We start from the raw sequence: 26012 nt of genomic DNA, 5'->3' as shown, positions 1-26012 counted from the left end.
CGTGCTTTTTATTGCCTGCTTTCGGTCCAAGAGGCACTTGGAGAGAGGAAGAGGAAGGATAAGGTGTCAGCCCTGGATCTAGTGCCCGTTTTGGGACAGACAGTGCCAGGCATGAGCCTCCTCTTCCCACAGAGGCAAAATCCTGTCCAGGTTGGAGACAAGCAGTTCTTCAACCCAGGAGGAATTTCCATGGGCTCCTTCCCAAATCTGATGGCCAAGAGGAGCCTGGTGGAAAATTCTCTCCCCCAGCCCAATTCCAGCAGCAGGATGGGGTTCTCAGGGTCTGTGCCTTTGTTCCCAAACCTCAGAGCTCTCCAGAATGATGGGATCCATGGAATGGATGCAGCCAGCATTGCTTTTTCCTGCGCTGCCCATTGGGACAGGAGTAAAGGATTTTCAGAGGGGGAGGAGTGGAAATGTCCCCATTCTCGTGGGGTGGCAGTGTGGGATCATCCCTCAGGGAAGGAGGGGCTGTATCCCAACCCAAGGCATCCTGGAGTAGGTGGGATAACCACTGGGATCCATGAGCCCTGCCAATCCAGGACACAACACTGCTGTCCCAGCTGGATAAGGCTGATCCTCAGACCGCTGGTTTTCCTTTGTGGAGGCTGTGAACTTCCTCCTTTCCCAGCCCTAGATGGGAGTTCCCTGGGAGGCAGGTGGAGGCTCTGCACCCCTTCAGGGGGACAGCGGCTCACGTTTCCTCAGGAGATCCCGTCAGGGCTGCAAATTCCCCCTCCCCATCCTCAGGCCCATCCTCCGGGGATACCGGGGCGGCCTCGGTGCCCTCCTCCTCCTCCTGCTGCTGCTGCAGGCTCTGCAGCCGCTCCTGCCGCGCTTCCATGTATTCCTGCGCCCCGTCCCCCACCAGCTGCACTTCATCCCCCACGCAGGGCGGCTGCCGGACGGGGTTGTGGTCGTAGGACAGGAGGCGCAGGGAGGCCAGGCCGCTGAGGTCCGGGAAGCTGGCGATGCGGTTGCGGTCCAGGTCGAGGACGCGGATGTGATCCATGCGCAGCAGCACGGGCGGGAACTCCTGGAAGCGGTTCCCGTAGAGCCAGAGCCCCCGCAGGCCGGCCATGCGGGGCAGCGCCGCGGGCAGCCGGCACAGCCGGTTGTCCCCCAGCTGGAGGCTGCGCAGCTCCGGCAGCTGCAGGAGGCAGCGGGGGAAGTGCGCCAAGAAGTTCCCCTCGATCCAGAGGCAGCGCAGGCTCTGGAGCTGGGCGAAGGCGGGCGGCAGCTCCTGCAGCCCGTTGCGGCCCAGGTACAGGTAGGCCAGGTGGGGCAGGTCGCACACGGCCTCGGGCACCTCCATCAGCTCGTTGCCGTCCAGGGCGAGGGTCCGCAGGTGCTGCAGCTCCGCCAGCTCGTCCGGCACCTCCCGCAGCCCCGCGTCGCTCAGGTAGAGCTTCCGCAGCCCCTGCTGAGCCCACAGCTCGGCCGGGATCTGCCGGCGCCGCACCTCCAGCCGCTGCTCGACGCCGTCGGGGCCCTCGGCGGCCGCCACCGGGACCCCGCGCCCCGAGGAGCCGCCGCTGCCCATCGCTCACCGGGACCGGCACCGGGACCTGCACCGGACCCGGCGGGGCGGCGGGAGGGCGACGCCGTAGCCATGGCAACGCGCCGCGGCCAATGGGAGCCCGTGCCACCGGGGAGAAGACCACGCCCCCGTCCCAGTCATGCCCCGCCCCGCCGTTCGCGCCCATTTAGGCCACGCCCACCGATCCCATTCATGTCCCGCCCCGCCGTTCCCACGGCCCCATTCCCGCCCTACTTGTCCCGGCTCTGTCCCCAAACCAGGCAGGACACCCTCGCACCCCAGCAGTCCCAGCCCCGCTTCCAGCAGCCTGGCCTCAGCGTCCTCACCCTGAATTCGGTGTGAGGCCCTAAATTGAGTGTGCGGTCCCTGGGCTGGGTGGGAATTCCTAAACTGGCAGGAGGGGCTCCCTGAGCTGTGTGTGGATGCATTGATTGGGTGGGGGTCCTTAAACTGGTGGGGAGTCCCTCTGTGATCCCGCACATCCCCTGGGACCCTGCCGGGAACCACTCCCTGGGGCACAGATCCCGTTCCCCATGATCAGGGAAGATATGGATGAAGCCTCTCCAAGCGCCCCCTCCCCGTGCCATGGCTGCCCACCCTGCGGGGTCCTTCCTCCTCATCCTCCTGCTTCCCACCACAGCCCTGCCCGGATTTTCCTGCCGCAAATCAGCTGTGTCATCCCAAAGGCGGCTCGGAAAGCTGGAAAGCCGGGCTCGTACAGCCCTCCAGCGGCAGCTGGCCAGGTGACACCCCCGACCACCCAAACCCCTCCTGCCAGCTTTCTGGGATGCAGGAAACCCCCAAAATGAGGGAGCAATCCAAAGGCATCGTGCAGGGTCTTTATTCCTCCTACGGGGATTTGGGAAAGGCCGAGGATGGGATCCCCAGGATGCAGCAGCACTTTTTGGGGGGGGTCACGTCAGGGGGTCATCGATGCGCCACAGGCTGGTGGGGCGGTTGTTGGTGCTGAAGCCACTGGGACTCGGGATCTGGACACCCTCCACAGATCTCGGGGCCCAGGTGATTGGGGTCTGTGCCCACCAGCCTGGAAAATCCAGGAGGGATTGGTGAGAGGGGTGTCTGCTCCTCCTGGGGGCTGTGATCCCCCCCAAACTCACCTGGTGCTACAGGGGCCATCTGTGAGTGCTGGATCAGGTACTGGTTCTGGATACTGCCATACCCCAGCGGCTTCTGAGGGATGCAATGGGTTGGGAGCATGGTTCCTTGGGAAAAGGGATGGGACAGGGGACATGGCTGCACCCACCTTCTCGGCTGTGACTCCCTTGGGTCCCACCTGGAGCTCCGGGGGGGCGAAGGGGGCCGGGTAGCCCATGGCAGGCTGGTACTGTGTGGGGACACAGGGATGGGATCCTGCTCACTGCCATGCCCAGGCAGCTCCCACTGCCTCAGAGCCCACTGGGAGCACTGGGACAGGATGTCCCCCTGCCCCTGCCACCCCGTCCCTTTGCTTACAGTGCTGCACGTGGCAGGAAAGGAATCCATCCGACCGTCACCGACACCAAGCTGTGGGATAGGAAAAGTGTTCCCTGGGGTGCTGAGGGGTGAGGGGGACAGGGGACACAATGGGGACAGGGCTCACAGGCTGCTCTGGCACGGTGAGGTCACTCCTCGGGGCGGTCTCAGTGCCGCCCGACAGCTCAATTGCCTTCGGTGGGACATCTGTGGGGAGCAGATGGAGCAGGGATGTACCCTGTGTCCCCAGGCCTGGCATTACCTGGATACACCTGTTCCATTCTGAGGGGGGCAGGGGGTCTCCAACATTCCCAAAACCTCCTGAGGTCTGACCGGGCTCCAGGAACACTGACATCCCAAAATCCCTGGAGTTGGATGTGTCTCTGGGACCATCAATAATCCCAAAACCTTCCTGATGTTGGAGATGGGCCTGGAACCCCCAGGGCCTCAAACCCTCCTGTGGTTGGAGGTTTCCTAGGAATCCTACCACCCTAAAATCCTCAGAGGATCACCAAGACCCCAGAATCTCCTGGGAACAGAGCTTTCCCTGGGATCTCAACACCCCAAAACCCTCCAACTAAGGCTGGAGCTTTCCCAAGACCCCAGAATCATACCTGGCTGGGCAGGAGTGGCGCAGTACCTCTGGATGCCGTATTCCCCAGATGTATTTGGGGCTCTCACCTCCCCGAAGTGGAGGCGGGAGAAGGAGAAGCCAGCGGGATACTGACACTGCGGATCATCCACGTGCTCGGGCAGCATCCTTTGGTACTCCGGGCGCCCAAACACCTTGAAATCCTCGGCGGTGGTGGAAATGTCGGTGTCCTGGCTGGGGTGGGAATGGCTGTGACGGGGTGATCCCAAAAGGTGCCCCCCCCAAACTCCTGGAGCGGGGACCTACCGCTCCACGTGCGGGCAGAGCAGGGACCTGAGCTCCGAGTAGTTGTTGACGACGTATCCCGAGCCGGTGTGGATGCCGAGGAGGGGGTGGATGCTCCTGTCACTGGGGGGCTCAATGGCCACAACTCGCCCCTCCTGCACCTTTGGGGGTGACCCCCTGGGCCTCTTGCCAAAGGCCGCCTCGTAGCTGGTGACGTAGAAGCCCATGAGCTCGGAGGGGGAGCCCTTCACCATGGGGAAGCCCGTCCCCAGTCCCGCGGCGGGCGAGTCCTGCGGCTGGGACGGCATCCTGGCTCTGGGAACGGGCCCCTGGCGCCGGGAATGGCCCGAGGCGCGGCCCTACGCCATGGCTGGAGCTGCACTGGAGCTGCGGGCCCTTCCCGGCAGGCACGGAAGCTGTGGAATGTGCCCGGGGAACGCGACTCTATCTCCTGGTAACCGCGACAACGGGGACCTCCCGGAGGCTGCCACCGCAGGGCAGGAGGTGGGACAAGCTCCCTGCTTGTCGCTGGAGGGCACCACGGGGAATGTTCCGCTCCAGCTCCTCGGGAGCCCCCGCCCCGGGGTGGGGTCACCTCCTGGGGGTCCTGGGAAAAGGGGCAGGCGGGAATTGGGAACATCAGTGAGGTGGCACGTGCCAGATTGAGCTGGGAATGTCACCGAGGGCACGACCCCGATGTCACAAAGCAGGAGAGGGGCAGGGCCAGCAGCCAGGCAAGGCCGGTTGTCAGGGCTTTATTCAGCATTCCATGAATGTCCAAAGGCTGCTGGGAGAGGAGGAAAACCATAGGGAAGGTGGAAAAGCCAGTCCAGAGCCCCACGTCCCCGTGCTAGCCCAGGGAATGGGGACAGAGGCGTCCCCTCCCTCAGCGTGGTGCCTCAAACAGATATTCCAGGTCCGGCTGCCGGAGCCTCTGCTCCCTGTTCCTGTTTTTGGCAAACTCCCTCAGCATGGCCATCACATCGTTGTCAAATTCCGCCGGCGTGGGCTTCGCTTCTGAGGGGAAAACAGGCAAAAATCAGCTCTGTGCTGTGCCCAGGTGCCACCCCGGTGTCCCAGGGCACGGCCACACGTACCAGTGGCCCAGTAATAAATGTCCCAGTCGTTGCTGGGCTCGTTGATGAGGCGGTCGTAGCGGTTCAGCTGCTCCTCGCTCATGCGCGCCAGGTTCTCCTTGGCAAAGAGGCTGGAGAGGGATGGATTGGGATGAGATGAAGGAAGAGCTGGGATACAGGAACCAGCTCAGGGTGATCCTGGAAAACACCGACCCCCAGCCTGCCCTCCCTCACCTCAGTGGGTGGGAAAACACCTGCACAGCATTCCCAAAGAAGCTCTGGAATGCCCTTACCCAGCCTGGTCTGGTGGAAGGTGTTCCTGCCCATGGCAGGGGGTGAAACTGGATGACCCTTTAGTCCCTTCCATCCCAGACCATTCCAGGATTCCATGTGCTCATTCACATGAGATATTAAAAAGGGATCTTTCCTGAGAGGGTGGTGAGGCCCTGGAATGGACTTCCCAGAGAAGCTGCGGCTGCCCCATCCCTGGAAGTGTCCAAGCCAGGTTGGATAGGGCTTGGAGCAACCTGGGATAGTGAAAGGTGTCCTGAAGGTCCTTCCCCACCCAAATAATTCCAGAACTCCACAATTCTGTCTCTTTCCTTCAATCTTTCCTTCAATCCCAAAATCCAACTGGCCCTGTGTTCACATGTCCCAGGATTTACATACATCCTTCCCAAAGGATTTTGACTCACTGAGCCCTCCCAGCTCTACTCCATCACTGGATCCTGGACCAGCAAGATCTTGGAGCAACTTATCCCCAGGATTTCTGCCCTACCTCAATGAACTCTTCCCTGTTAATGACCTGGAATGCTCAGAGCCAAGCCCACCTGAGCAGGATGCAGTTTTCCAGCATCCCCCTTTTCCTGCTCTCGTACAGCAGCCGGGCTCTCTTGGTGTCCAGGGGCTCATCCGGACGCTCCTGCCAGGGGGGCAGCGGGATCTCCAGCACGTCCTTCCCGGAATCCGTGGGGGAATCCCCCCGGTAGCCGCGCTGGGGGATCAGCGGCCACAGGAGCTGCCGGCGCAGGGAGCAGAGCTGGAGGGAACAGGCAAAGCACAGGGACATCAGGCCTGCGAGTGCCTGCACACAGGGACCTCTCCAAATCCTACTGGACACGATTCCCAATCCCACTCCCCCACAAGCCCCGCTGCCCAGACCCCATCAATCCCCCAGACCTCCGTTTCCCCCCAAAATCCCCTTTTGGCTGCTTAGATTCTCCTCCTTTTCCCCCCTCAATACGCTAATTTTCATCCCATCCTGCCTCTCCCGCAAACTCACTTCTTTCCTCTCCTTTTCCTTCCCCCTCTCTCCCCGTTTTTTCCCTTTCCCACTTTCCCTTTCTTTACCCTCTTTCCCCACTGTTTTACCCCCTCCTTTCCCTTTTTACCCTTTTCCTCCCATTCTAACCTGGTTTTCCCGCTCTCCCTCCCTCCTCTCCCCTTTTCCCCCTTCCCCTTCCCTTTGCCCTCCCAGTTTTCCCCCTTTCCCCCCCCACCCTGGCCGCCGCCATCTTGCCGGACGCCGCTCTGGCCACGCCCCCTCTCCGGCTGGAGGGGGCGAGGCGTGCCGGAAGTGGGCGTGGCCACGCCCGGAAGTGGGCGCGGCGGCGCTGGCGGTGAGCGCGGGCGGCGCGCGCGGGGCTGGGATCGGGGGAGGGGGGGCCCGGGGTGGGGGGCGCGACCTATCGCGACATATCGCGACCTGCCACCCCCTCCCGTCATACTCCCCCTGCCCACAAACCCCCTAGCCCGGACCCCGCCGCTCCGCAGGGCCGCATATGGCGGGGACGGGGCGGCGCGGAAAAGAAGGGGGGGGCAGTGGGGGATCGTGGGGGGCACAGGGAATTTGGGGGGAACAGGGATTTGGAGGGGAGACAGGATATGGAGGGACGGGAGGATTTGGGGGGACACGGGATTTGGAGGGAAATGAGATTGGGGGGACACAGGGATTTGGGGAGCGAGGGGGTTCAGGGGGACACAGGGATTTAGGGGGCACGTGGGATTTGCGGGGACACAGGGATTTAGGGAGAAGAGGGGATTTGGGAGGCAGAGGGGATTTAGGGGGTAGAAGGGAATTGGGGGGAGCACAGGTATTTGGAGGGAAGAGGGGATTTAGGGGCACACAGTGCCTGGGGTGAGTAACGGGATTTGGGGCTCGCAGGGATTTGGGGGGACGCCCCCAGCGGGTGCCCCGGGCCTCAGTGACCCCGCGCCCTCATTCCCAGAGCACCTTCCGTGTCCTGGCTCCGCCCGGTCCCAGCCCGGGCTCCCGCTCTTCCCGCCTCTGGAAATATGTCCGAGGGAGTGGATCTGATTGACATCTACGCTGACGAGGAGTTCACGCAGGTGAGGGCTGGCATGGGGGTGCACATCCCCCCCTTTTCTTTCGGGAAGAGATCCCAGTGTCCTGCAGCTCATCCCGGTGGAAGATGCAACTGGTGTGGCTGGGAAGAGGGAAGGATAGTTCCCAATCGTTCCCAAATCTCGGTGGCTGCCACCTCCAGCTGTGATTAAAGGGTTTCCCTGGGGGTTGTGACACGTGGCTGGCCACAGAATGTTTGGGATTTAGGAGCTTTGCTGTGTCCTGGTTGGAAAAATGAGAAATCCCAGCTGGAAGAGGCACTTCCAGGGAATTACACAGTGAGGGGATACCAGGAGCCAAATCCATGGGATCACCAGGCTGGGAATCTGTGCAGGAGCTCGCTGTTCCTGTGCTGCTTGTCCCATCCCAGGAATATCTGGGATTCGCAGGAGGAAATGATGAAAGAAGGGGGTGTTGGAGAAGCAGATTTTAGGGAGTTCTTGGACATGGGAAAGCAAGTGCGAAGGCAGATGTTGGAAAATTCAAAACTGCCATGGAAAGCTTGTGGAGAGAAGTTGGCAGGAGGAAAAGTCATGGAAACTGGAAGCAAAGCACCCGGAGGAAGGAATCACCATGGAGAAAGGAATTCCTGTGAGCTCCTGCAGTGATCAAGAGAAGCTTCTTCTGGTTACTGGGTGAGAATATCCCATGGAGTCTCCTGGGAGGACCAAGTGCTTGGAGGATTCTCAAAGCTGGAATGGTGATCCAGGCCAATGACTGTGGCATGTTCCTCCCTCTGGGATGTGTGGCAGGAGAGCACTGGGAATGAATCCATGCCAGGATCAAAGCAGTGGGCAGGTGCTGTGGTGTCCCTGTGGCACTCCAGGGATGCCAATGTAATTCCAAATCCCACATTCTCATGTGGTGATTCCGTCTACCAGTGCCCAGCTTCATCCCTGTGCACCTCAACTCAGTGTGCATGGATGGGGAGCAGGAGAATCCCTCAAATCTCCCAAGCTGAATCCCCTAAGCAGCAGAACTGAGGGATTCCAAGGGATTCCTCCTCTAGCCCCTCCTTCCTATTTTTGGTTTTGACTTTCTGAAACTTCCAGGCGGGAATCTTCCAGCCTTGGGCTGTGTCCAAAGGCTCCTGGTGGAGGTGGAAGCGTGGGAGTTGGATTAACCAAACACTTGAGCTTTTTTGGGAAATGAACACAAAACTACAGCTCCCTTTTCAAATCACTCTTTTATCAGCTCCAGGGAAAGAGCTGGATGCAAAAGTTCAGGGAGAGGGAAAATGGTTGGATTTTTGGATTCCCAGGTTTCCACAATCCTTGGAAAGGTGTGTGCTGAGTGTCCTTCTCTGTCCAGCTCCCAAGAGGATGTTTGCAATTCCCTGATCCTCAGAGTATCTCCAGCAGAAAACACTGTCCAAACTGCCTGGAATTGAAAATTTGGGAGCAGAACCTCTGGTTTTTGTGGCACACCAGCTCCTGTGGGATGGATCCTCATGGAGTGATTTTGTGGGATGAAACACCTGGCACAATCTGAACGAGGAACTGGGATCCATAGTAAACACAGCACTTGCTGGACATTCCAAAGTAAATATAGCCTGGGAGAGAATGGGAATTGGGAGGCAGATCTAGGACATGCTGGAATTCCCAGCTTTGGGGCTTCCTGAGCTTCCTCTACCAAAGGGACAGATCCAATGTATGGGAGCTCCTATTCTAAAAAGGGCTTTTTTCCCAAAAATGAGCAAGTTTGGGGTGCTGGGCATGGTTTGAGGGGGGTGTGCAATTCCAAAGTTGGATTTTGAGGACACATGTGTTGCCAAGGAGCAATAGACTTATCCCTATTTGGGATTTGGTTTTGCCTACCATTTGGTTTCCACCACTGAATTCTTGCCCTCCAGACTGGGAATTTCTTCCTGGTGGCAGCAACAGGGTCTTGTCCTATTGTGTGGGATCCAAGTGGGCTGGTCCTTGGAATGTGCTGGAGCTCAGTGGGGGTTTAGATGAGATATTGGGAAGAATTTCTTCCCTGTGAGGATGGTGAGGTCCTGGAATGGATTTCCAGGGAAACTGTGGTTGCTCCATGCCTGGAAGTGTTCCAGGCCAGGTTGGACAGGGCTTGGAGCAACCTGGGATAGTGAAGGTATCCCATGGCAGGGGGTGGGATGGGATGATCCTTAAGGTCCTTATTCCAACCCCAATAATTTCATGATGCCATGAAATCAGAGCCACTCACCCTGTTTTTTGGGATTGCCCAGGCAAGGGGTGGCTGTAATTCCCAACTGTGCATAGACCCAAACCAAGTGATTTGGGCCTTAAACCTTTGAACTCAGCTTGGAAATTCCGCTTGGGAATTGGGACAGCAGGTTTGGAAGGAGTAAAGAAGGCTTCCCAAGCCCTTCCCAAGGCAGGATCTCATGACGTTTTCCCAGCAGGACCCAGAGTTCAGTAATGCTGACCAGATGGATCTCTACGACGACGTGTTAGCAGCCAGCTCCCAGCCCCAGGAAAAGCGTTCCAGCAGCTCGGAAGCGCCTCCGGAGATCCGTCAGGAGCCGTCTCCCAAGCCCAACAGCAAACCCCCGGCCATCCTGTACACCTACAGCGGCCTCCGCAACAAGAGGGCCGCCGTCTATGTCGGGAGCTTCTCCTGGGTGAGCTTATCTTCCTGGGAAATTCGGGATTCCTGGGGAACCTCTGAGGGGCTGCTGGGCTCTCTAGGGGAGGGGAAGGGATTTTGAGGGGTCCACTCCTCCTCGATCCTGAGCTGGATTGTGAGCTGGGCTTGGCTTTGTGATCCTCAGGGAAAAGGGATTTGTATCCCTGAGGAGCTTCTGGGCTGGGGTATCTGCTGATGTCCCTTTGAAGCTGTGACTTTGGGGTGCTGCTCCTGAGTTGCCTTCTCCTGCTCAGGGATGCAGGAACAGTTTTGGGAAGGCTCTGTCTTGTCAGGAGAACTTGTCACTGTTATCCATTCCCAAGGCTTGTTCCAGATGATTTTAAGTTCCCTGAGGAAGTCTGGGGGTGACATTCCTCAGGTGGGTGGGGGGACACTGGGGACAGACATGGATACCAGAGCCTGTTCCCTGTGCCCTCAGTGGACGACTGACCAGCAGCTGATCCAGACCATCCGCTCCATTGGAGTCTATGACGTGGTGGAGCTGAAATTCGCGGAGAACCGAGCCAATGGCCAATCCAAGGGGTGAGAGCCAATGGAATTTCGGGTGGGAATGATGGGAGCCAGGCCCTCATAGCCACATCCATTGTTTGGTGGAGGATGAAGAGCAGCCAGTGCTTTTCCTGCCTGGGACAGGGAATCCATGGAGCATCCCAAATAGCATGGAGAAGTGAGGAGGGGGCGTGGAACAGTGGGATGGGATAAGCAGGAGGGTCTGGGGGAGGTCTCTGCCCCAGGTTCAGGGCTCAACCTCCCTCTCTCCTGCACAGGTACGCGGAGGTGGTGGTGGCCTCCGAGAACTCGGTCCATAAACTCCTGGAGCTGCTTCCTGGAAAGATCCTGAACGGAGACAAGGTGGAGGTGAGGCTGGCGACCCGGCAGAACCTGTCACAGTTCGAGGCTCAGGCACGCAAACGTGAGTGCGGCGCCGGTGTGAGGCGGGGTGGGGGTTCCATCTCACACACATCCCAAATCCCCCCAGATCAGCTGCCAGGCCCAGCCCAGCGAGTCCTCGGGATGGGGGGAAGCCTTGCCAGGATCGTCTGGGGGTTGTTTTTCCCATTCCTGAGCCGGATTAGCTCCTGACCCGAGTCTTTATGATCCCCTTTTAGGTGCTCCCACACTGCGAAGATCCCTCGTAGCCTCCTCCTCCTCCTCTCCAAACTGAATGGGCTTAAGCTCTTCAGGCTCTCAGCATAGCTAAGACCCTCCATATCTATTAGTAGCTCCTCTCTGGATCTGCTCCAGAATTTTTCCATCCCTGCGGAGGTAAGGTGCCCAACACTGGAGGAATATTCCAGCTGGGGCCTGGCCGTGGGCGTCCCTCAATGGCAATAGGTGGTCCTGGCCTCACTCCGCAGCGATGCGATGGGATCCGCAGGGATTGTCCTGGCAGGAGCATGTCTGAGGAGGTCTTGGCCAGCTCTGGTCGTTGTAGATCCCTTGGCATGTTTTGTGCAAGGAAAACTCCCCCTTCCCAGCAGGGTTGCTTCGCTCCCTTCCTTTGGCTCAGGTGCCCGAGGGGATCGGCTGCTTGGTGCTTAGGCTGTGTCCCAACTTGCCCTGCAGTTTTGGTGGAGCAGGGAGTGTTCCCTGGGACGAGTTCCGGCTGCCCCCAGGGCACAGCGGAGCTCCCATGCCGCCTTTTGGCACAGCTGGGAGCTGTGGCTCCTGTCACACCCCTTCTGTCTCATCCTCAGTGCCTCTTTGGATAGAGCAAGGCTTCTTGACCCTCTCGGAATGCTGAGTTTTCCTTCCTCTAGCAGCAGCTCTGTTGCTGTCAGCACTTGAGTTCTGTCCCCTCATGTATCTTCCACGCTTGGGCCTCTCCAAATCCATGTGTGGATGTCAGGCTCTCCGGGTCTTTGGATGTCTTTGGGGATCTCTCACCATTCCTTGTGGCTTTTGGCTCCTGTCCCTGTGACCTGCCTGTCCCCAGGGCACTGTGCAGGGTCTTGCTGGAAAGCTGGGCCCCTCTTGGAAAAACACATGGAAGTGGAGGCTATGTGTGGCCGGCTGGATCTCCCTCTGGGCACCTCCAGCCCTCCAGGGGTGGGAGGAAGAGGAGGAGCAGGAGGTCTCGGAGACCCGGACACCCTCCAGCTGCACCTCACAGCTCTTTCCCCGTGCCACTTCCAGGTGTGCCGCCGCGGGCCCACTCCCGGGATTCCGTGGATGCGGTGGACGGCCGGGCGACGCCGACGGAGAACGCGCTGCCCCCCGCCCGCATGGAGAAGCCCCCCTCGGTCCTGCCCTTCTTCAGTCGCCCCCCCGCGCTGCCCCTCATGGGGCTACCCCCTCCCCCCATGCCCCCCCCGCCTCCCCTCTCCTCCGCTTTCGGAGTCCCTCCGCCTCCTCCTGGAATTCCCTACCAGCACCTGCTGCCCCCGCCGCCCCGGCTGCCCCCGCCCCTGGCCGTGCCCCCGCCGGGGGCCGTGCCCCCCGCCCTGCACCTCAATCCCGCCTTCTTCCCGCCGCCCACCGCCGCCCTGGGACCCCCTCCGGATACCTACGGCAAGGCCATGGCTCCCTACAACCACAGCAGGTGAGCCGGGCAGGAGTGGGGTTGGGATGCTCGGGGAGGATCCCGCTGAACCCCCGTTCCTGCTGTGCCCACAGCCGGGAGCTGGGCCCGCCGATCCCGGCCTTGAGCGAAGGCGAGTTTGAGGAGATCATGAACCGCAACCGCGCCATCTCCAGCAGCGCCATTTCCAAGGCGGTGTCTGGCGCCAGCGCAGGTACTTCCCGTGTCCCTCACGTCCCCCGTCCCGGGATGGATTCCCGCTCCTGACCCCCTGCTCTGCTCCTCAGGGGATTACAGCAACGCCATCGAGACGCTGCTCACGGCCATCGCTGTCATCAAGCAGTCGCGCGTGGCCAGCGACGAGCGGTGCCGCGTCCTCCTCTCTTCCCTCAAGGATTGCCTGCATGGAATTGAGGCCAAATCCTACAGCAGCAGCTCCAGCAGCAGCTCCAGGTATCCCCCTGGATCCAGAGAAGGGGATCCTCCCTGCAGGTGAGCGACTGAAAAATCACTCTTTGGGTTCTGTCTCCTCCAAAGGAAAAGGCACCGATCCCGGGAGCGCTCTCCCAGCCGGTCCCGCGAGAGCAGCCGGCGGCACCGGGATCTGCTCCACAGCGACGATCGGCACGAGGATTATTTCCCAGAGCGCAGCCGGGAGCACGAGCGGCATCGGGACAGGGACAGAGACAGGGACCGGCACCACTGAGACAGGTGGGAGGCTGGGGAATCCCCTGGAAGCGTGAGGGATGAGGGAAGGGCTCTCCCACCATTCCTCTCCTCTCTCCCGACAGGAATTTGGCAGGAAGTGGTTTTTAATGGACTCTATCTCCTCACCTCGACCAGGATGCCGTGCCCGAGGCTGCTCCGCCCCATCCCGGTCCCTTCCTCGCCACCGCAGCCCCCTCCGGGCGGGACCCCCGCCCGCACCTCGTGGCCTTGGGAATCCCCCCCACCACTGCTGCTGCTTCCTGGGGCCATCCCGCTCCGCTCCGTGGATACTCGGACCCAAAGAGAAATGGTGCTTTTATTCCATGGAGGGAGGTTTGTGAGCCCTTCCCAGTCCGGGAGGGAACGGAGGAGACGGAGCCCTCCCTGTGCAGCTCGGGGGCTTGGAGATGCACAGCTCCCGATCCTGGGATCAGGAGCCACGTGCCATCCTCTGGATTGCCTGGGGACACTCGCGTCCCCATCGCCCTGGTGGGACACTGTGCCACGCTCCTCCTTTGGCCCTTCACCCTCCAGGAGCTGGGAAAAAGGGGCTGGAGCTGGGTTGGGGGTCATCCTCTCTCTCCCAACATTCCCCACAGCAGCATTCCCACGCAGACGGCAGCTCCGGCCCCTCCCGCAGAGCCTTCCTTGTTTTAGAGGAAGCGGAAGAGGCAGGGCAGGCTGTGACCCCCTTGTGTCCCCCCAGAATCCCAAAAAGGAGAGGGAGGGAGAGCCCAGGAGGGTCAGGATGAGCCGGGACACACTGGGTGACTTCCAGGGCTGGAATCACGTTTGGGTAGGAAAACCCAGGCCCTGGAAGTCTTTTTAAGTTGAAATAACCCAAATTCAGGAAAAACCACCCCGATTTTCCCAAGCCCCACGAGGTGGGAGCACTCGGCAGGAGAGCTCCGGGTTTTTTTTTACTTACCGCCACAGATTTTTAGTTTCTTTCCAAATAGTGGAAGGGGGAAAAGATTCCCCCCTAATTGCAGAGCAAATCCCTGGAAGCCCCGGCGAGGCGCTGCCCCTCCTGCTCGCAGTGATTAGATTTGTCTTTGGATAGGTTGGAATTGTGTAATAAACTCAGATGACGTCAGTCTTTTACACAGAGCTCCTGTTGCCTTCCTACGGTGGGATTTGGGATAATGAGGGATAATTTGGGATCTGGGAGGTCTGTGCACCCATTGTCCCTCACCTTCTTCCTCCTCCAGCGGGTTCCTGTGCTTCACAAACTGGCTCTGAGGTGCTGGAAGCACCTGAGCATTCCCAGGGGGGACCCACATTCCTGGGCACCAAGTAAAAATAAATATTTATTGGAAAATAGTGAATTATTCTGGAAGGAGGTCATAGAAAAAAAAAGGGTTCTTCATACCTTGAGCTGGCTCAAGCTCTGAGGAGTTCAAGTGGATTAGAGAATGGGAAAGGTGGGAAGGATATGTCCAGGGGGCAGTGGGAAAAGGGAGGGATGAATCTGTGGCAGCAGGTCCCTGGTGAAGTGGGAAGCAGGAAAAATGGGAGGGATATGTCCACACAGAAGTGACAAAGGTGGGAGGGATGTGTCCAGGTGGCACCAGGTGAATGGGCAGTGGGAAAGGAGGGATCCTCCCCCTTCCCGGGGCTGGGAAGTGGAGCTGGCACGGGTGATGCTCCCCTGTGTCCCTGGGCCGTGTCCTCAGTAGGGATCCGTGCTGTGGGAAAGGACAGAGACAGGGATGTGTGGGTGCCAAACCAACCTGGCAGCTCCCGCGCCGGCTCCCCCAGTTCCTGGGATGCAGCACCTGGAGAAGGAGAGGAGTGCCAGGACGCCCAGGAGCAGCTCCAGGCCGTAGAAGAGGAGCAGGATGGCGCTCAGGAACGCTTCCAGGCGCAGGGAATATGTCTGGAGCAGCAGGTAGTACACGGCCAGCGCAGCTGCCGGCACTGTAAGTGCCAGGCTGAGGGACAGCGGCACCTTCCGCTGGCACAGGTTCCCCTTGGAGCCTGTGGAACACAGAGTTGGGATCAGACCATGGAAATCATGGCAGGGTTTTAGGTAGGGAATTAAAAGTCCCGTTCCCGTGGGCAGGGAGACCCTCCTCTAGCCCAGGTTGCTGCCTGCCCCATCCAACCTGAACATCCAGGGATGTTCTTTGGGGATGTCCCGGGACTCTGCACTCCCTGTGGAGCCTCTGGCATTCAGGGGCACTCACCGAAGAAGATACGTGTGGCCTCAATGCCGAGGTAGAGGAGGAGCAGCACCACGTCCAACACCAAGTTGGAGACGGGATAGGGCAGGAGCAGCACTGCAGGAAAAGCACCGCCCTCAGCACCACATTCCCGCCCGTCCCGGCGGGATCGGGAAGAGTTCTGGAGCGAAGGACTCACCTTTGTACACGAACACGAACGCTTCCAGGAGAAAATATGTGGCGCAGTACCAGCCGTTGAGGAAGAGCAGGACCTGCAGCGGAGCCGAGGAGCGATGGCGGTCTGAGGGGACACGGGGCGGCCATGAGGGGGGGCACGGGGCGGGCATGGCAGCGCGGCCCCCGGAGCCCTGCAGCGCCTCGGCCGCCCCCCTGCCTCGTTCCCAGCGCCGCTCCCAGCCCGGCTTCCTCCCAGTACCCCCCGTATCCTCCGGGATGCCCCGTTTCTCCCCCGGTCCTGCTCCTACCCCTGGGCGCCATCTTCCATCTCCATGGGAACCGCCGCCGCCGCGCTCGCCCGCACGGGGGCGCCGAGGGCGAGGGCGCGGAGCGTGAGGGCGGAGCCGCTCTATGGCCCGCCCCTCTCGCTGGTCTGGCGGCGCGCGCGCTGCCGCTCTAGCCGCACCTCTCTATGGTTGGAGGACCGAGCGCTGCGGGGCGGGTTCGAGTCCCTCTCCCTCCTAACCCCGCCCCCGGTATGCATCGGGACAGGAATCCCACACGGGAACGCGGGAATGTCCCCGTTTGGCGGCTGCACTGTAACCCAGGAATCCCACACCGGAGCACGGGAATATCCCGGTTTGGTGGCTGCACTGTAACCCAGGAATCCCACACCGGAGCACGGGAATATCCCGGTGGCTTCACTGTAACCCAGGAATCCCACACCGGAGCACGGGAATGGCGGCTGCGCATGCAGCGCCGAGCTGGGGTACAATGTGAGAAGTGCAGCCCTCACACCGGGTGGGCACAAACACCCGGCAGCCTCTGGAAAACACATCCGATTTATTCCTTTAGAGTTTCCAAAAATATTCCAGTCCCAACCACGGCTGTGGCCCTGAAATGCAGGGACACCCCACAAGCCTCCTGCTGACTCCCAAAATCCCAAGGGCCGGACCCCAGAGAAAGGATGAGCCGGAACCGACCCCGACAGAGCCGGTGGAGTGCAAGGAGACTCCAGGGGATCCATCAGCCACGGAAGTGGGCAAATTCCTTGCGGAGCCAGAGAGAATCCTGGTAGAAGAGGGGGTCTCCCAGGTGCACAGCTGTTCTCTTGTAGAAGTAGCAGTAAAGCACGGCCGCTGCAGGGAATTTCGGGATGAGAGAGGGCCCCCAGCACCCCCAAAGGATGTGGGATCCCACCCTGATCCTTGGAGTCCTTACCCAGCCTCTGGAAAACGAACAGGGTCTGAAGGCCTTCAGTCCAGATGAAGCGGCTGGAGTCACGCCAGCGCAGGTTCTGAGGGGGGTGGAAAACTGGGAGTAACCCCTGGAGCAGTTTTATTGAGCCCTTCCAGACCCCTCACCCCATTCCAAAGGTTCTGAGCGGGATGGAGGGACATCAAGGCAGGAGTGACACCTGGAGAAGTTTGGGAAGCTCCCTACCCCAAAGGTTAAGCAGCTCAGGGGATTTAGGCATTGAGCCCGGACCTATTCCGGCTTCAGACTGCAGATCCCTGCAAATCCCTGCAAATCCCCCTCCTGGACGGCGTGGGCAGCACCAGAGCAGCTGCTGTGGCTCCTGACCCCCCAAACATTCCCTGTGCTCCGGGGCAGCAGGAGGGAGGGAACTCCAGGAGGTGTCCAGGGGATGGGAACTGCTCCATTGGGAAGGAGCTAGGAAGCAGTTTATCCAAGAAGGAACAGGGGAAGGTGCTGCCAGGACAGATCCAGGAGCCTGCACAGCCCTCAGAGCTGTGGGAAGGGAAGGGGCTGCCCCCAGGTATAGGGATTAATCCCAGAAAAAGCAGGAGCTGCTAGCACAGGCTTTCCCTGGGGAAATAATGAGCTGGGATGGGGCTGGCATTGGGCAGGAGGTCATGCCAACCACAGGGTGATGGAATGGGACATCTTCCATGGGACACCTTCCAGGGGGAGGCCGTGAGAAAGGACTGTGGGAAGCTGGGGGTCATGGAAGAAGCCCTTGGGAGAATCCAGCAGCTGTGCCCACGCCATCCTACCATAATCCAGACGTGGAAGGAGATGCTCAGAGCCAGGTAGGCTGCAGAGAGCAGGATGGTTCCCTTGAATTTATGGAACAGGAGGTTGACCAACCCCGCCTGGAACACGTAGGTGTTGAAGAACATGAGGAAGACAATGATGACGTTGAAGACGATGGCGATGTCCTGGATGCTGCCGGGAGAACAGAGGGATTGTGGGGTCCTGGATCTCCTGGAGCTGCTTCCAGGACTTTCCCCACCTTCCCTGTACTCACATGAAGAGGACGAGCTGCACGGCCGGAGCCGTGCGCAGCAGCTCCGAGAAGGAATTCACAAAAAGGTCGTAGGAAAGCAGCAGGAACTGCAGGAACAGCACCAGGCTGTAGTTGCTGGGCTGGAGCATCCTCCTTCCTGGGGCTTGCAGCCCTCAGCCCCAGCATTCCCAATGGATCATGGCGCTGGGGGAGAGCAGCAGGGCCTCTCCCGACATCCCAAACCTGGAGGGGGAACACGGGGATTGGGATGGATCCCAGAAACCAGGAAAACCCAATGAGCTGCGTCCTCTCTTTCCCCCAGTGTCTTCCTTGCCCCTGAAATGCACCCCAATCCCCGTGTGAGGCAATCCAGGGATGAGTGAGACGTGCAGTCCCAAGAAGCAGTGTCCAAGCAGGTTACTCCTGGCTGTTCCCAGCTCCATGGGCAGTTCAGAGCAGGTGTGGGCATGTCCCACTCTGGGCACAGGGAGAGAGGAGTGAGGAGAGACAGACGGGAATTTCTGGACACCGGAGCAGGTACAGCCCTCGTGGGACACATATCTCACGGGAACAGCCCCCTCAGGGATCATCCTGGCTGGAGAGGGACGGAGGGGACAGGGATTTCCCGTGTCCCGGCAGGAAAGAGCTGTGCTGGGGGCTGAATTCCCTGAGGGGCAGACATGGTGACAGACGGGGGTAAAGGGGCTGGGAAAGGACGGAAAGCGGCTGAAAACGCGGGGGAAGAAAGGCTGGACATGGGAGCGCGAAACTGATGGACAGGAGGGGGGAAGGAGCTGGATATGGGGATGAAGAGATCACTCTCTGCCCCTCCTTCTCACAACCACCACTGCGGAGCCCCCGGGCCCCCTCTCGCCGCCCTCTCCCCCTGTCCCTGCCGCCTCCCCGCTCCCGGGGCCGCCCCTCCGATACGCCCAAACCCCGCTGGGTGCCGGAGGTCCCGGTCCCGGGGGTCCCGCTGGGTCCCCACCGTGCCCCCGCCCCGGGCGCTCACCCGCCGCCGCCATCTTTGTCCCCATGGAAACGGCCGCCAGAGCCGGAAGTGAAGGCGGAAGTAGAGTCTGGAGGACCCGCGGGGCCGCTCTGGCCGCCGCTCCCCTCTGTGGCAGCACATTGGGGTGCGCGGGAAAACCATAGAGATGAGCAGGCAGAGCGGCGCTCGCCAAGATGGCGGCGCCCAGTGACGAGGAGGGGGCGGTGGGGCCCAGGTACAGCCCTGGGGTTGGGAGGACCGGTGGGCGGCTCCGGGGTTGGGAGGGGCCGAGGGACCCCGTGGTCTGGGATTTGGGTGGAGTCAGGGCCGGGCGTTTTGTTCCAGGTCCCGGGGAGCCTCAGGTTTGGGGGGGGGCTGTGGAGACACGTGTTCCCAGATTTCGGGGAGCCATGGCGCCGAGTACCCCAGATTTGGGAGATCCGTGAGTCTCTGTGTCCCACATTTTGGGGAACCATGGGGCCGCGTGTCTCCACCCGTTTCCTGTCACTATGTCCCGTGAGACAGCTGATTTGAGGGTGTCGGGACATCCCCCGTCCCCAGAGAGGACAGAAATACCCATTTCTGGGGGCACATGCAAATCACATGCAAATGAGAGCTGTCAGGTTCCTGCAAGGGGGACCATGACAGCTGACCCTGAGAGCCCCTTGCTGCCATTCCCTGGGCTGCCATGCCCAGGAATTCTGCTCTGCATGTCCTGTTCCATCACTGGCCTCCTTCCCAGTCCAGGGCACAGCTGGACTCTGGTCACCCCCTCAGCGTCCCAGTTCCCCTTTCCGTGGTTCCTCCTGGCAATGTCGGAGAGCCCCAAAAGGCCCCTCGATCACCCCCGGGTGCCACCATCCTGGATCCATCCCTGCCACCATTCCCAGACTGGGAAGGAGCTGGGCCACCATCCCTGGCTGGGAAGCAGCTCCATCCCTGTCACCTTCCCCAGGCTGGGAAACAGCTGCCCCCCCACACCCTTTAGGGGTTCCCAGTTCCTCTTTCCGTGGCTCCTCCCTGGGACCGCATCCGGAGCCTGAGCCGGCTCCTCGCTCACCCGCAGGTGCCACCACCGCTCCCCGGCCATGCTGGACGTGCCCTTCCTGCCCTTCAGTGCCTTCCTGGGAGCGCTGGGACTGCTCTGCGTGGCCATGGTGGGCACCTGGTGCCAGCACTGGCGCGGGGGCTTCTCCCTGGACGGCAGCTCCCGCACGTTCAACTGGCACCCGGTGCTGATGGTGACGGGCTTGGTGGTGCTCTACGGCGCAGGTGAGCAGAGGGAGCGCGGGGATCCCGCCACGGCTCCCTCCTGATGTTTTTTCCCCTCACAGCTGCCCTGGTTTACCGCATTCCCCACACGTGGAGCGGCCCCAAGCTTCCCTGGAAGTTGCTGCACGGCAGCTTGGCGTTGGCAGCGTTCGTCCTGACCGTGCTGGGGCTGGCGGCCGTGTTCTGCTTCCATAACTCCCAAGGGACGCCCAACATGTACTCGCTGCACAGCTGGATGGGGCTGGCAACTGTCCTGCTCTTCTCCTGCCAGGTGGGAATCCCTCCTGCATCCCCCCATCCCTCCGGCATCCCGAGTTTTCCACCCTCACGTTCTCTTCCCGCAGTGGGCGGCGGGTTTTGGAGCGTTCCTGCTGCCCTGGGCTCCCACCTGGCTCCGGGCACTCTACAAGCCCATCCATGTTTTCTTTGGCTCCACCATCCTCATGCTGTCGGTGGCTTCCTGCATGTCAGGAATCAATGAGAAGCTTTTCTTCAGCCTGTGAGTGTCAGGGGCAGGGGGGTGGGCTTGGGAAGATCCCTCACAGGGATGGTGGGACTTGGGATGTGGATTTGGGCTGGATCTGGGAGGGACCAGCGCAGAGCAAAGGGAACTGAGCACTTCCTCAGGTGTGTGGCTCCCTGCACACTTCCCTGCAAGGTTTGGAGGGGGAGTTTGGGAATATCCAGAACACTCCCAGCCTCTCTTCCCCGCTCCAGGAAGAACGGGACCATGGCATACAAGCTCCTGCCGGCTGAGGCCGTGTTTGCCAACACCCTGGGGCTCCTCATCCTCATTTTTGGAGTGCTGGTGGTGGCTGCCCTGGCCAGGCCCAGCTGGAAGCGCCCGGATTCTGACTCCCCGGACTCCCGCCAGGTACAGGACGCGCTGGGGGGAGCTGCCCCCCAGCACAGTCCCGAGGGTGGGGAAGGATTGAGGGACCCCGGCTCATCCCTGTCTCCCACAGCCCCTGCTCTCTGCTGAGCGCTGATCCCAGGGATCTCCAGCACTGCCAAGCTGTATCCTTGTGCCTCCACGTGCCAGCTCCTGCCTGGATCCTGGGCCATGCCCAACCCCAGCGCTTGCCGGTGCCATCCCTCAACGCCGCAGCTGCAGCTGCCAGAGCCTCGCTGGGACAACGAGGAGCATCCTTGTCACTGCCACTCCAGAGGATCCGGCTCAGGGTGGAGCCACTCAGGGGCCTCGTGGACGTGGAATAAAACATTGGCTTCTGCAGGGCTCTGGCACTTAAATCCCTGGGGACAAGGGAGGGCCTGGGAGCTGGGAGCTTGGGAGTAGGTCTTGGCCAAGCCAAGCTGTCCCTTCCAAGGGCTTGTCCCTGCTGGTTGCCTGGAGACATGGGACAGCTCCCCGTGGTCACCCCACGGGATTCAGGATCATGCCCTGCTTCTCCTTTGCCCCTTTCTCAGACTCGCCCCCAGACCCCGTGCCCAGAGCCATGTGAGCTCTGTGGCTTCCCCTCCCCACCCTGGGTTTCCTTCCTCCCCCAGTCACAGGATCCCTGTTCCCATCTCCCTTCCCAGCCTGGAGCAACGGGGGGCACCCCCACACCCCCAAATTCCACCACTCACCCCTCCAGGCTAGCATGGGGGACACAGAGGATTCCTGGGGGCCACGTCCTAAGGTTTATTGAGAAACATCCTTGAAGGAGCACAGGGGGTTGTTGGGATACGCCTCCCTGTCACGTGGGTGGGACAAGTGTTTATTGTGATAACCGTTTTGATCACTACAAGGGGACACAGGTTTTTAGGGACACACATCCCTGTAATTACTGGGTGCCCAGGGGGTCCCGCATCCCCTGCAGCACCGCCCCCAGCACTGCTGCCACTGCCACAGCCCCAGCATCGGGCTGGTCCAGCCGGGATGAGTGCACGTAGCTGGCTCTGCCCGCCCCAGCCTCCATGTGCCTGGTGGCCTCCGCCGCTGCCTCCGCGCTCTGCCGGGGAAAACAGGCTGTTCTCCAGGACAATGGCAGGGACTCCCAGCCAATTGTCCCACTGTCCCAGCTCTCCATACCTGGACAGCTGCCGCCAGCACTTGGAGCGGGTCAGCACCGGGACTGCGCAGGGAATGCAGCGCCTGTCCGGCTGCAAACAGCGAATCCAGCTGCAAAGGGTGGGAATTAGTGTGGGAGCCAGGGCTGAGGCCAGGTGGGAACTCCCTGGCATCCTCCTGGAAGTCTTCCTGGCTCCTGGGCTCTCCCAGCACTCACCATTGTCCGGTCTCCTGGGGCGGCTCCTCCGTACCTGTGTGGGATGCAGGGAAATTCAGGGGGCATTGGGATTCCCAGGGGGCTCTGGGGTTCCACAGCCCCGGCACTGACCTCTGCATGGCCTCAATCCCGGCGTCCATGGCATCAGCCCACGCCCCGGCATCGCTGCGGCCACGCAGGCTCTGGCCAGCCGCCGTCAGGAAGAGCCCGTAGAGCTTTGGGAATACCATCAATCTCAGCCTGGAAACACGGCCCCATTCCCAGGTGTGTTCCCCCATTCCCATCTCCACTCCCATTCCCACTCACCACTCCGGAGGAGCCTCCCATCTGCGCCAGCACCACATCAGCCAGGGAGGAGAGCAGCAGGGCTGGGGCAGCCGGAGGCGGCCGGGAGCGCATCCATTCCTGGATGGCTGTGGGAATAGAAGGGATAACGGGATTGGAGGTGGCCCTGCAGTCCCCTGTCCCTCGTGGGGACAAGCAGGGACAGCCCTCAGTTCCATAGGGAAGCTGCCACTGGATGCAGAAACATTCCAGGATACAATTACAGGAAGGAACACCCAGGTTTCCTTGGTCCCAGGGAGGGATGTCCCGGGGAGCTCCCCTCCCCTGGGAGGTGCCATTAGGGCAGCATTCCCCACAATTCCCTGGATAATGGCCCCCACACCTACCTTGGGCCGCCTGGGCGTGGGTGTGGCCGCAGTCCCCGTCACCTGCTCCCCGATCCAGCTCGTTGAGCTTCTCCTTCATATCCAGCAAGGTGCTGCACACCCGCTGCAGGACCCGCTCCACCCGTGCCGTGCTGAGCCCTGCGGAGAGGAGATGCAGCCTGCACGTTCCCGAGGGAAACTGAGGCACGGAGCAGGGGATGTGACAAGGGATGGGAGCCCTGTACCAGTTCCAGTCTCATCCTCTGCCTTCCTGGGGGGCTCTATCGGTGCTGGCACCTCCTCCTTCCGGGTGGTCGCCGGTCCCACCAGAATGTTGGGCCATGCCATGGCCATGGTCTTGGCATCTGGAAAAGCCAGAGCATATGTGGTGGCTCAGGATCCCATTGGATCCTCACTGGCACACCCAACAGCCAGGAATTCCACCCCCAGACATCCCACCAGCCTTGTGTCCCATCACCCAGCATGTGGAAACCCCCGTGCCCCAATCCCAGGCCACATTCCCACCGGGAACTCACCGATCAGCCTGAGCAGCTCCTCATCCACCAGCATGAGGGTGAGGGAGACTCCAGCCATTTCCATTGCTGTCATGAAGGATCCCACCATGGCCCGGACGATGCGGATCCCTTGGTTCTCTGCAGGATGCAGACAGGGTCACTCCAGAGCGGCCAGAGCCAGGGAATGGGATCCCAAGCTCCCCTCTGCGCTCACCCAGGTAGCGCACAGCAGCTCCAGCCACAATTCCCAGCTCCAGGCAGGACAATCCACCCAGGTTGTTCACAATGAGCACCACAGAGGATCCTGCAGGGCAGGGGGCAGGGTGAGACTGGGATCCAGGGGGTTTGGAGGAGCACAGAGGGTCCTGGGGAGCTCACCAGGCTTCAGGGGCAGGTGGGAAGCACTGGATGGATCCGTCATGTGCGTCAGCATCGTCTCCACAGCCTTATCTGCCGGCAGCATCTGGAGGGGACACGAAGGAGGGGAGGAGCAGAGTGGGGAAGTCTGGGAATCAGGGGATTTGGGAATGGGGAGGGAGCAGCAGGATTTCCCCCTCACCTTCATCCTGCGCACTCCAGCCTCGCCGTGGATCCCTACGGAGATGGGGCTGTGTCACATCCCAGCCCTGGTGACGCCTCCCCGGGGGGGCAGGGACACTGGGACCCTCCAGGGACCCAAGAGGGACACCAAGGGGCTGCTCCTCACCCAGCCCCAGCTCCATCTCATCCTCAGCCAGCTGGAAGGAGGGCTTGGATCCTGGGATGCTGCAGGGAGACAGGCTGAGACCCAGGGTACCTGTGCAGGTGGGAATGTTCTGTTAAAACTGGGGGGATTTTTGGTGTTCAGGGGCTGGGTGACACAGGACAGCATTCCCATGGGATAACACAACGCACCCATGACTTTGGCAGCCGCCATCGCCTTCTTCTCGACCTCATCCAAGCTCGCTCCCTCCTCGGCCAGAGCTCCCGCCACCTGTCCCGGGCAGAGCGGGTGAGTGACCCCCCAGAATTCCCCAAATCCCCACGAAGGGTCCCAGCAGAACCTTGTGGATGAGGATGGTGCCACAGATCCCGCGGCGCCCGGCTTTCCCCGGCTTGGTGAAGGCGCAGTCGTCGCCCACCACCACCATCCGCACGTCGGTGCCCTCGGCCCGCGCCCGCTCCAGGGCCATCCCGAAATTCAGCCGGTCCCCGGTGTAGTTCTTCACAATCAGGAGGATCCCGGCTGCAGGATGGATGTGGAGACAACGGGAATGATGCAGCACTGGCGGGAGGAACCCCAGAATTCCACCCTGGTGTGTTCCCAACCTGCTCCAGCCTGTGCCACAGCCCGGATGGCCGCCAGGATGCTGCCCACGGACGGTGATGCAAACATAGTTCCGGCCACCACTCCGGTCAGCATTCCCTTCCCCACGTAGCCTGTGCAGAGGGAAGAGGGCTCGGCACCGTGTCCGTGAGTGGGGGGTACAGGTGGGACAGGGGGGTCTCACCTGCGTGGGCGGGCTCGTGGCCGGAGCCCCCCCCGGACAGCAGGGCCACACGGCCGCGGATGGCCTGCAGGTCATCCCGAAGGACCACCCGGTGTCCCTGCAGCAGCCGGAGCCCGGGATTGCAGGCCACCACTCCGGCCAGTGAGTCATCGGCACAGCTGGACACCGTTGTCACCAGTTTTTTGGGGATCTGTGGGGAAAGTGGGGAGCGGTGGGATGGGCAAAGGAGGAATGCCAGCCCCATAGGAATGCCAACCCTCCTGCTCCGGGCTCACCTCCATGGGAGCGGAGCGCAGCACTCGGAGCCGAAGATGGAATCTGTCTGCAAAGAGGGCAAGGTCCAGCCTGAAGTGGACAGCGGTCCGGAGAGGGGGCTGGGAAGGGGGCGGGATGGGATGGTGTCTGGGGTGATGGTGATGCTATGGGGAGTGTCTGTCTGGTGGGAATGGGGCTGGCGTTGGAGTCGTCCCCACACAGGGACACCTGCCCAGGCAGGGAGTTCGTTTTGGAATGAGGCGCCAGAATGGAGCCACTCCCCCGGCACCCAGCCAAGCCGCCCTTTTGGAATGAGGCGCCAGCATGGAACAACCCCGAAACAGGCGCCTTTTTGGGGCGAGAGAGGGCAGTGACGGCTCCCCCTTCAAGGAGGGACCCCCTTTCGAGGCGGGAAATCACGATGGGACCCCCCGCCCCCCAAACAGGGACCCCTTTTTTTGTGATGAGGGACTCCCACCTTCAGGGATCTCCCCTCAGTGCAGGTCCTTAACGGATCCACGCTCCCCCCCACAAACAGCTGGGACCCCTACCCCAGGTTTCGGGGGGCACAGAGCTGCAGGGAGGGGGCTGCACCCTCCCACGTGGGGCCCTCCCTTCGGGATACGGCGTGGGACCAGGGTGGGATCAGCGCGGGTCCAGCGGGTTTAGGGGGAGACCCCCCGCGCATCCCCCTCCACACCTGCGCTCGCCGGGGCCCTTCAACCGCCCTTATCGGCTTCTCCTCGCGGCCCTCCCAGCGGGCTAGAGCGGCTCCTCTCGGCTGCTCCCCCCAAGTCCTCCCAGCGGGCTAGAGCGGCTCCTCT

The 26012-nt window shown here is 61.2% G+C and overlaps 8 protein-coding genes across 13 annotated transcripts; 2 read left to right on the top strand and 6 right to left on the bottom strand.

The window, feature by feature from the left end:
- Window positions 1-694: 694 nt before the first annotated feature.
- LRRC10B (leucine rich repeat containing 10B) lies at window positions 695-1543 on the bottom strand. The gene has a single exon (XM_054275150.1). The coding sequence runs from the start codon at window positions 1541-1543 to the stop codon at window positions 695-697; it is 849 nt and encodes a 282-aa protein (XP_054131125.1).
- An 832-nt stretch (window positions 1544-2375) lies between these two features.
- LOC128936308 (uncharacterized) lies at window positions 2376-4519 on the bottom strand. Of its 3 annotated transcripts, XM_054275145.1 has the most exons (7): window positions 3912-4519; window positions 3628-3839; window positions 3141-3220; window positions 3014-3064; window positions 2805-2885; window positions 2659-2731; window positions 2376-2585 (listed from the first exon to the last, which is right to left on the bottom strand). In XM_054275145.1, exons 1-7 carry the CDS (start codon window positions 4196-4198, stop codon window positions 2455-2457), a joined length of 915 nt encoding a protein of 304 aa, XP_054131120.1. In that variant the 5' UTR covers window positions 4199-4519; the 3' UTR covers window positions 2376-2454. The 3 variants fall into 3 exon arrangements, with proteins under 3 accessions (XP_054131120.1, XP_054131118.1, XP_054131119.1); XM_054275143.1 differs by having other exon boundaries at window positions 2385-2585; window positions 2659-2885; XM_054275144.1 differs by having other exon boundaries at window positions 2385-2731.
- A 100-nt stretch (window positions 4520-4619) lies between these two features.
- SDHAF2 (succinate dehydrogenase complex assembly factor 2) lies at window positions 4620-6541 on the bottom strand. Its single transcript, XM_054275163.1, has 4 exons — window positions 6466-6541; window positions 5797-6005; window positions 4988-5097; window positions 4620-4907 (listed from the first exon to the last, which is right to left on the bottom strand). Exons 1-4 carry the CDS (start codon window positions 6478-6480, stop codon window positions 4777-4779), a joined length of 465 nt encoding a protein of 154 aa, XP_054131138.1. The 5' UTR covers window positions 6481-6541; the 3' UTR covers window positions 4620-4776.
- Window positions 6542-6551: 10 nt separating this feature from the next.
- On the top strand, window positions 6552-14443 carry CPSF7 (cleavage and polyadenylation specific factor 7). Of its 2 annotated transcripts, none has more exons than XM_054275131.1 (10): window positions 6552-6585; window positions 7195-7315; window positions 9718-9936; window positions 10381-10484; window positions 10730-10875; window positions 12099-12504; window positions 12579-12697; window positions 12771-12936; window positions 13021-13194; window positions 13327-14443. In XM_054275131.1, exons 2-9 carry the CDS (start codon window positions 7262-7264, stop codon window positions 13187-13189), a joined length of 1383 nt encoding a protein of 460 aa, XP_054131106.1. In that variant the 5' UTR covers window positions 6552-6585; window positions 7195-7261; the 3' UTR covers window positions 13190-13194; window positions 13327-14443. The 2 variants fall into 2 exon arrangements, with proteins under 2 accessions (XP_054131106.1, XP_054131105.1); XM_054275130.1 differs by having other exon boundaries at window positions 13275-14437.
- A 45-nt stretch (window positions 14444-14488) lies between these two features.
- Window positions 14489-15901, bottom strand: TMEM216 (transmembrane protein 216). The gene is made up of 5 exons (XM_054275165.1): window positions 15842-15901; window positions 15556-15657; window positions 15381-15473; window positions 14970-15171; window positions 14489-14879 (listed from the first exon to the last, which is right to left on the bottom strand). The coding sequence occupies exons 1-5, from the start codon at window positions 15852-15854 to the stop codon at window positions 14864-14866; spliced, it is 426 nt and encodes a 141-aa protein (XP_054131140.1). The 5' UTR covers window positions 15855-15901; the 3' UTR covers window positions 14489-14863.
- A 461-nt stretch (window positions 15902-16362) lies between these two features.
- TMEM138 (transmembrane protein 138) lies at window positions 16363-18837 on the bottom strand. Its single transcript, XM_054275162.1, has 5 exons — window positions 18797-18837; window positions 17806-18027; window positions 17552-17723; window positions 16755-16830; window positions 16363-16672 (listed from the first exon to the last, which is right to left on the bottom strand). Exons 2-5 carry the CDS (start codon window positions 17931-17933, stop codon window positions 16560-16562), a joined length of 489 nt encoding a protein of 162 aa, XP_054131137.1. The 5' UTR covers window positions 17934-18027; window positions 18797-18837; the 3' UTR covers window positions 16363-16559.
- An 89-nt stretch (window positions 18838-18926) lies between these two features.
- Window positions 18927-21264, top strand: LOC128936314 (lysosomal membrane ascorbate-dependent ferrireductase CYB561A3). 2 transcript variants are annotated; one of them, XM_054275153.1, is made up of 6 exons: window positions 18927-19010; window positions 19842-20047; window positions 20110-20318; window positions 20392-20546; window positions 20765-20921; window positions 21013-21264. In XM_054275153.1, exons 1-6 carry the CDS (start codon window positions 18970-18972, stop codon window positions 21034-21036), a joined length of 792 nt encoding a protein of 263 aa, XP_054131128.1. In that variant the 5' UTR covers window positions 18927-18969; the 3' UTR covers window positions 21037-21264. The 2 variants fall into 2 exon arrangements, with proteins under 2 accessions (XP_054131128.1, XP_054131129.1); XM_054275154.1 differs by lacking the exon at window positions 18927-19010 and adding an exon at window positions 19134-19217.
- Window positions 21265-21683: 419 nt separating this feature from the next.
- Window positions 21684-25994, bottom strand: TKFC (triokinase and FMN cyclase). 2 transcript variants are annotated; one of them, XM_054275121.1, is made up of 18 exons: window positions 25889-25994; window positions 25209-25255; window positions 24934-25123; window positions 24752-24862; window positions 24487-24668; window positions 24338-24416; window positions 24150-24239; window positions 24003-24037; window positions 23822-23906; window positions 23658-23747; window positions 23465-23581; window positions 23174-23293; window positions 22950-23087; window positions 22585-22691; window positions 22390-22493; window positions 22279-22312; window positions 22083-22172; window positions 21684-22002 (listed from the first exon to the last, which is right to left on the bottom strand). In XM_054275121.1, the coding sequence occupies exons 2-18, from the start codon at window positions 25212-25214 to the stop codon at window positions 21835-21837; spliced, it is 1746 nt and encodes a 581-aa protein (XP_054131096.1). In that variant the 5' UTR covers window positions 25215-25255; window positions 25889-25994; the 3' UTR covers window positions 21684-21834. The 2 variants fall into 2 exon arrangements, with proteins under 2 accessions (XP_054131096.1, XP_054131097.1); XM_054275122.1 differs by having other exon boundaries at window positions 25209-25251; window positions 25889-25992.
- Between the last annotated feature and the right edge of the window lie 18 nt (window positions 25995-26012).

This window comes from Melozone crissalis, unplaced genomic scaffold (genome assembly GCF_028551555.1).
Source record: "Melozone crissalis strain CALT ecotype California unplaced genomic scaffold, PUWL_Pcris_2 ptg000018l_1, whole genome shotgun sequence".
Classification (NCBI taxonomy): domain Eukaryota; kingdom Metazoa; phylum Chordata; class Aves; order Passeriformes; family Passerellidae; genus Melozone; species Melozone crissalis.
This window is presented reverse-complemented; position numbering and strand designations above follow the sequence as displayed.

What these genes read in the sequence shown, in the direction of transcription:
- LRRC10B (XM_054275150.1), bottom strand. Translation starts at nt 1,543, where the DNA reads ATGGGCAGCGGCGGCTCCTCGGGGCGCGGGGTCCCGGTGGCGGCCGCC.
- LOC128936308 (XM_054275143.1), bottom strand. Translation starts at nt 4,198, where the DNA reads ATGCCGTCCCAGCCGCAGGACTCGCCCGCCGCGGGACTGGGGACGGGC. An exon ending in TCACCGTGCCAGAGCAGCCT is followed by an intron (nt 3,065 to 3,140) that starts GTGAGCCCTGTC and finishes CCTATCCCACAG; the next exon opens with CTTGGTGTCGGTGACGGTCG. An exon ending in TTCCTGCCACGTGCAGCACT is followed by an intron (nt 2,886 to 3,013) that starts GTAAGCAAAGGG and finishes GTCCCCACACAG; the next exon opens with TACCAGCCTGCCATGGGCTA.
- SDHAF2 (XM_054275163.1), bottom strand. An exon ending in GAAAACTGCATCCTGCTCAG is followed by an intron (nt 5,098 to 5,796) that starts GTGGGCTTGGCT and finishes ATCCCTCTCCAG; the next exon opens with CCTCTTTGCCAAGGAGAACC. An exon ending in CATTTATTACTGGGCCACTG is followed by an intron (nt 4,908 to 4,987) that starts GTACGTGTGGCC and finishes TTTTCCCCTCAG; the next exon opens with AAGCGAAGCCCACGCCGGCG.
- CPSF7 (XM_054275131.1), top strand. Translation starts at nt 7,262, where the DNA reads ATGTCCGAGGGAGTGGATCTGATTGACATCTACGCTGACGAGGAGTTC. An exon ending in CTGACGAGGAGTTCACGCAG is followed by an intron (nt 7,316 to 9,717) that starts GTGAGGGCTGGC and finishes TTTTCCCAGCAG; the next exon opens with GACCCAGAGTTCAGTAATGC. An exon ending in AGCTCCAGCAGCAGCTCCAG is followed by an intron (nt 12,937 to 13,020) that starts GTATCCCCCTGG and finishes TCTCCTCCAAAG; the next exon opens with GAAAAGGCACCGATCCCGGG.
- TMEM216 (XM_054275165.1), bottom strand. An exon ending in GTTCGTGTTCGTGTACAAAG is followed by an intron (nt 15,474 to 15,555) that starts GTGAGTCCTTCG and finishes CTTTTCCTGCAG; the next exon opens with TGCTGCTCCTGCCCTATCCC. An exon ending in GGCCACACGTATCTTCTTCG is followed by an intron (nt 15,172 to 15,380) that starts GTGAGTGCCCCT and finishes TGTGTTCCACAG; the next exon opens with GCTCCAAGGGGAACCTGTGC.
- TMEM138 (XM_054275162.1), bottom strand. Translation starts at nt 17,933, where the DNA reads ATGCTCCAGCCCAGCAACTACAGCCTGGTGCTGTTCCTGCAGTTCCTG. An exon ending in GTGCAGCTCGTCCTCTTCAT is followed by an intron (nt 17,724 to 17,805) that starts GTGAGTACAGGG and finishes TTCTCCCGGCAG; the next exon opens with CATCCAGGACATCGCCATCG. An exon ending in GTTCGTTTTCCAGAGGCTGG is followed by an intron (nt 16,673 to 16,754) that starts GTAAGGACTCCA and finishes AATTCCCTGCAG; the next exon opens with CGGCCGTGCTTTACTGCTAC.
- LOC128936314 (XM_054275153.1), top strand. Translation starts at nt 18,970, where the DNA reads ATGGCGGCGCCCAGTGACGAGGAGGGGGCGGTGGGGCCCAG. An exon ending in GAGGGGGCGGTGGGGCCCAG is followed by an intron (nt 19,011 to 19,841) that starts GTACAGCCCTGG and finishes GCTCACCCGCAG; the next exon opens with GTGCCACCACCGCTCCCCGG. An exon ending in GAGAAGCTTTTCTTCAGCCT is followed by an intron (nt 20,547 to 20,764) that starts GTGAGTGTCAGG and finishes TCCCCGCTCCAG; the next exon opens with GAAGAACGGGACCATGGCAT.
- TKFC (XM_054275121.1), bottom strand. An exon ending in TGGGAGGCTCCTCCGGAGTG is followed by an intron (nt 22,494 to 22,584) that starts GTGAGTGGGAAT and finishes GTATTCCCAAAG; the next exon opens with CTCTACGGGCTCTTCCTGAC. An exon ending in TGCTGGCGGCAGCTGTCCAG is followed by an intron (nt 22,003 to 22,082) that starts GTATGGAGAGCT and finishes TTTCCCCGGCAG; the next exon opens with AGCGCGGAGGCAGCGGCGGA.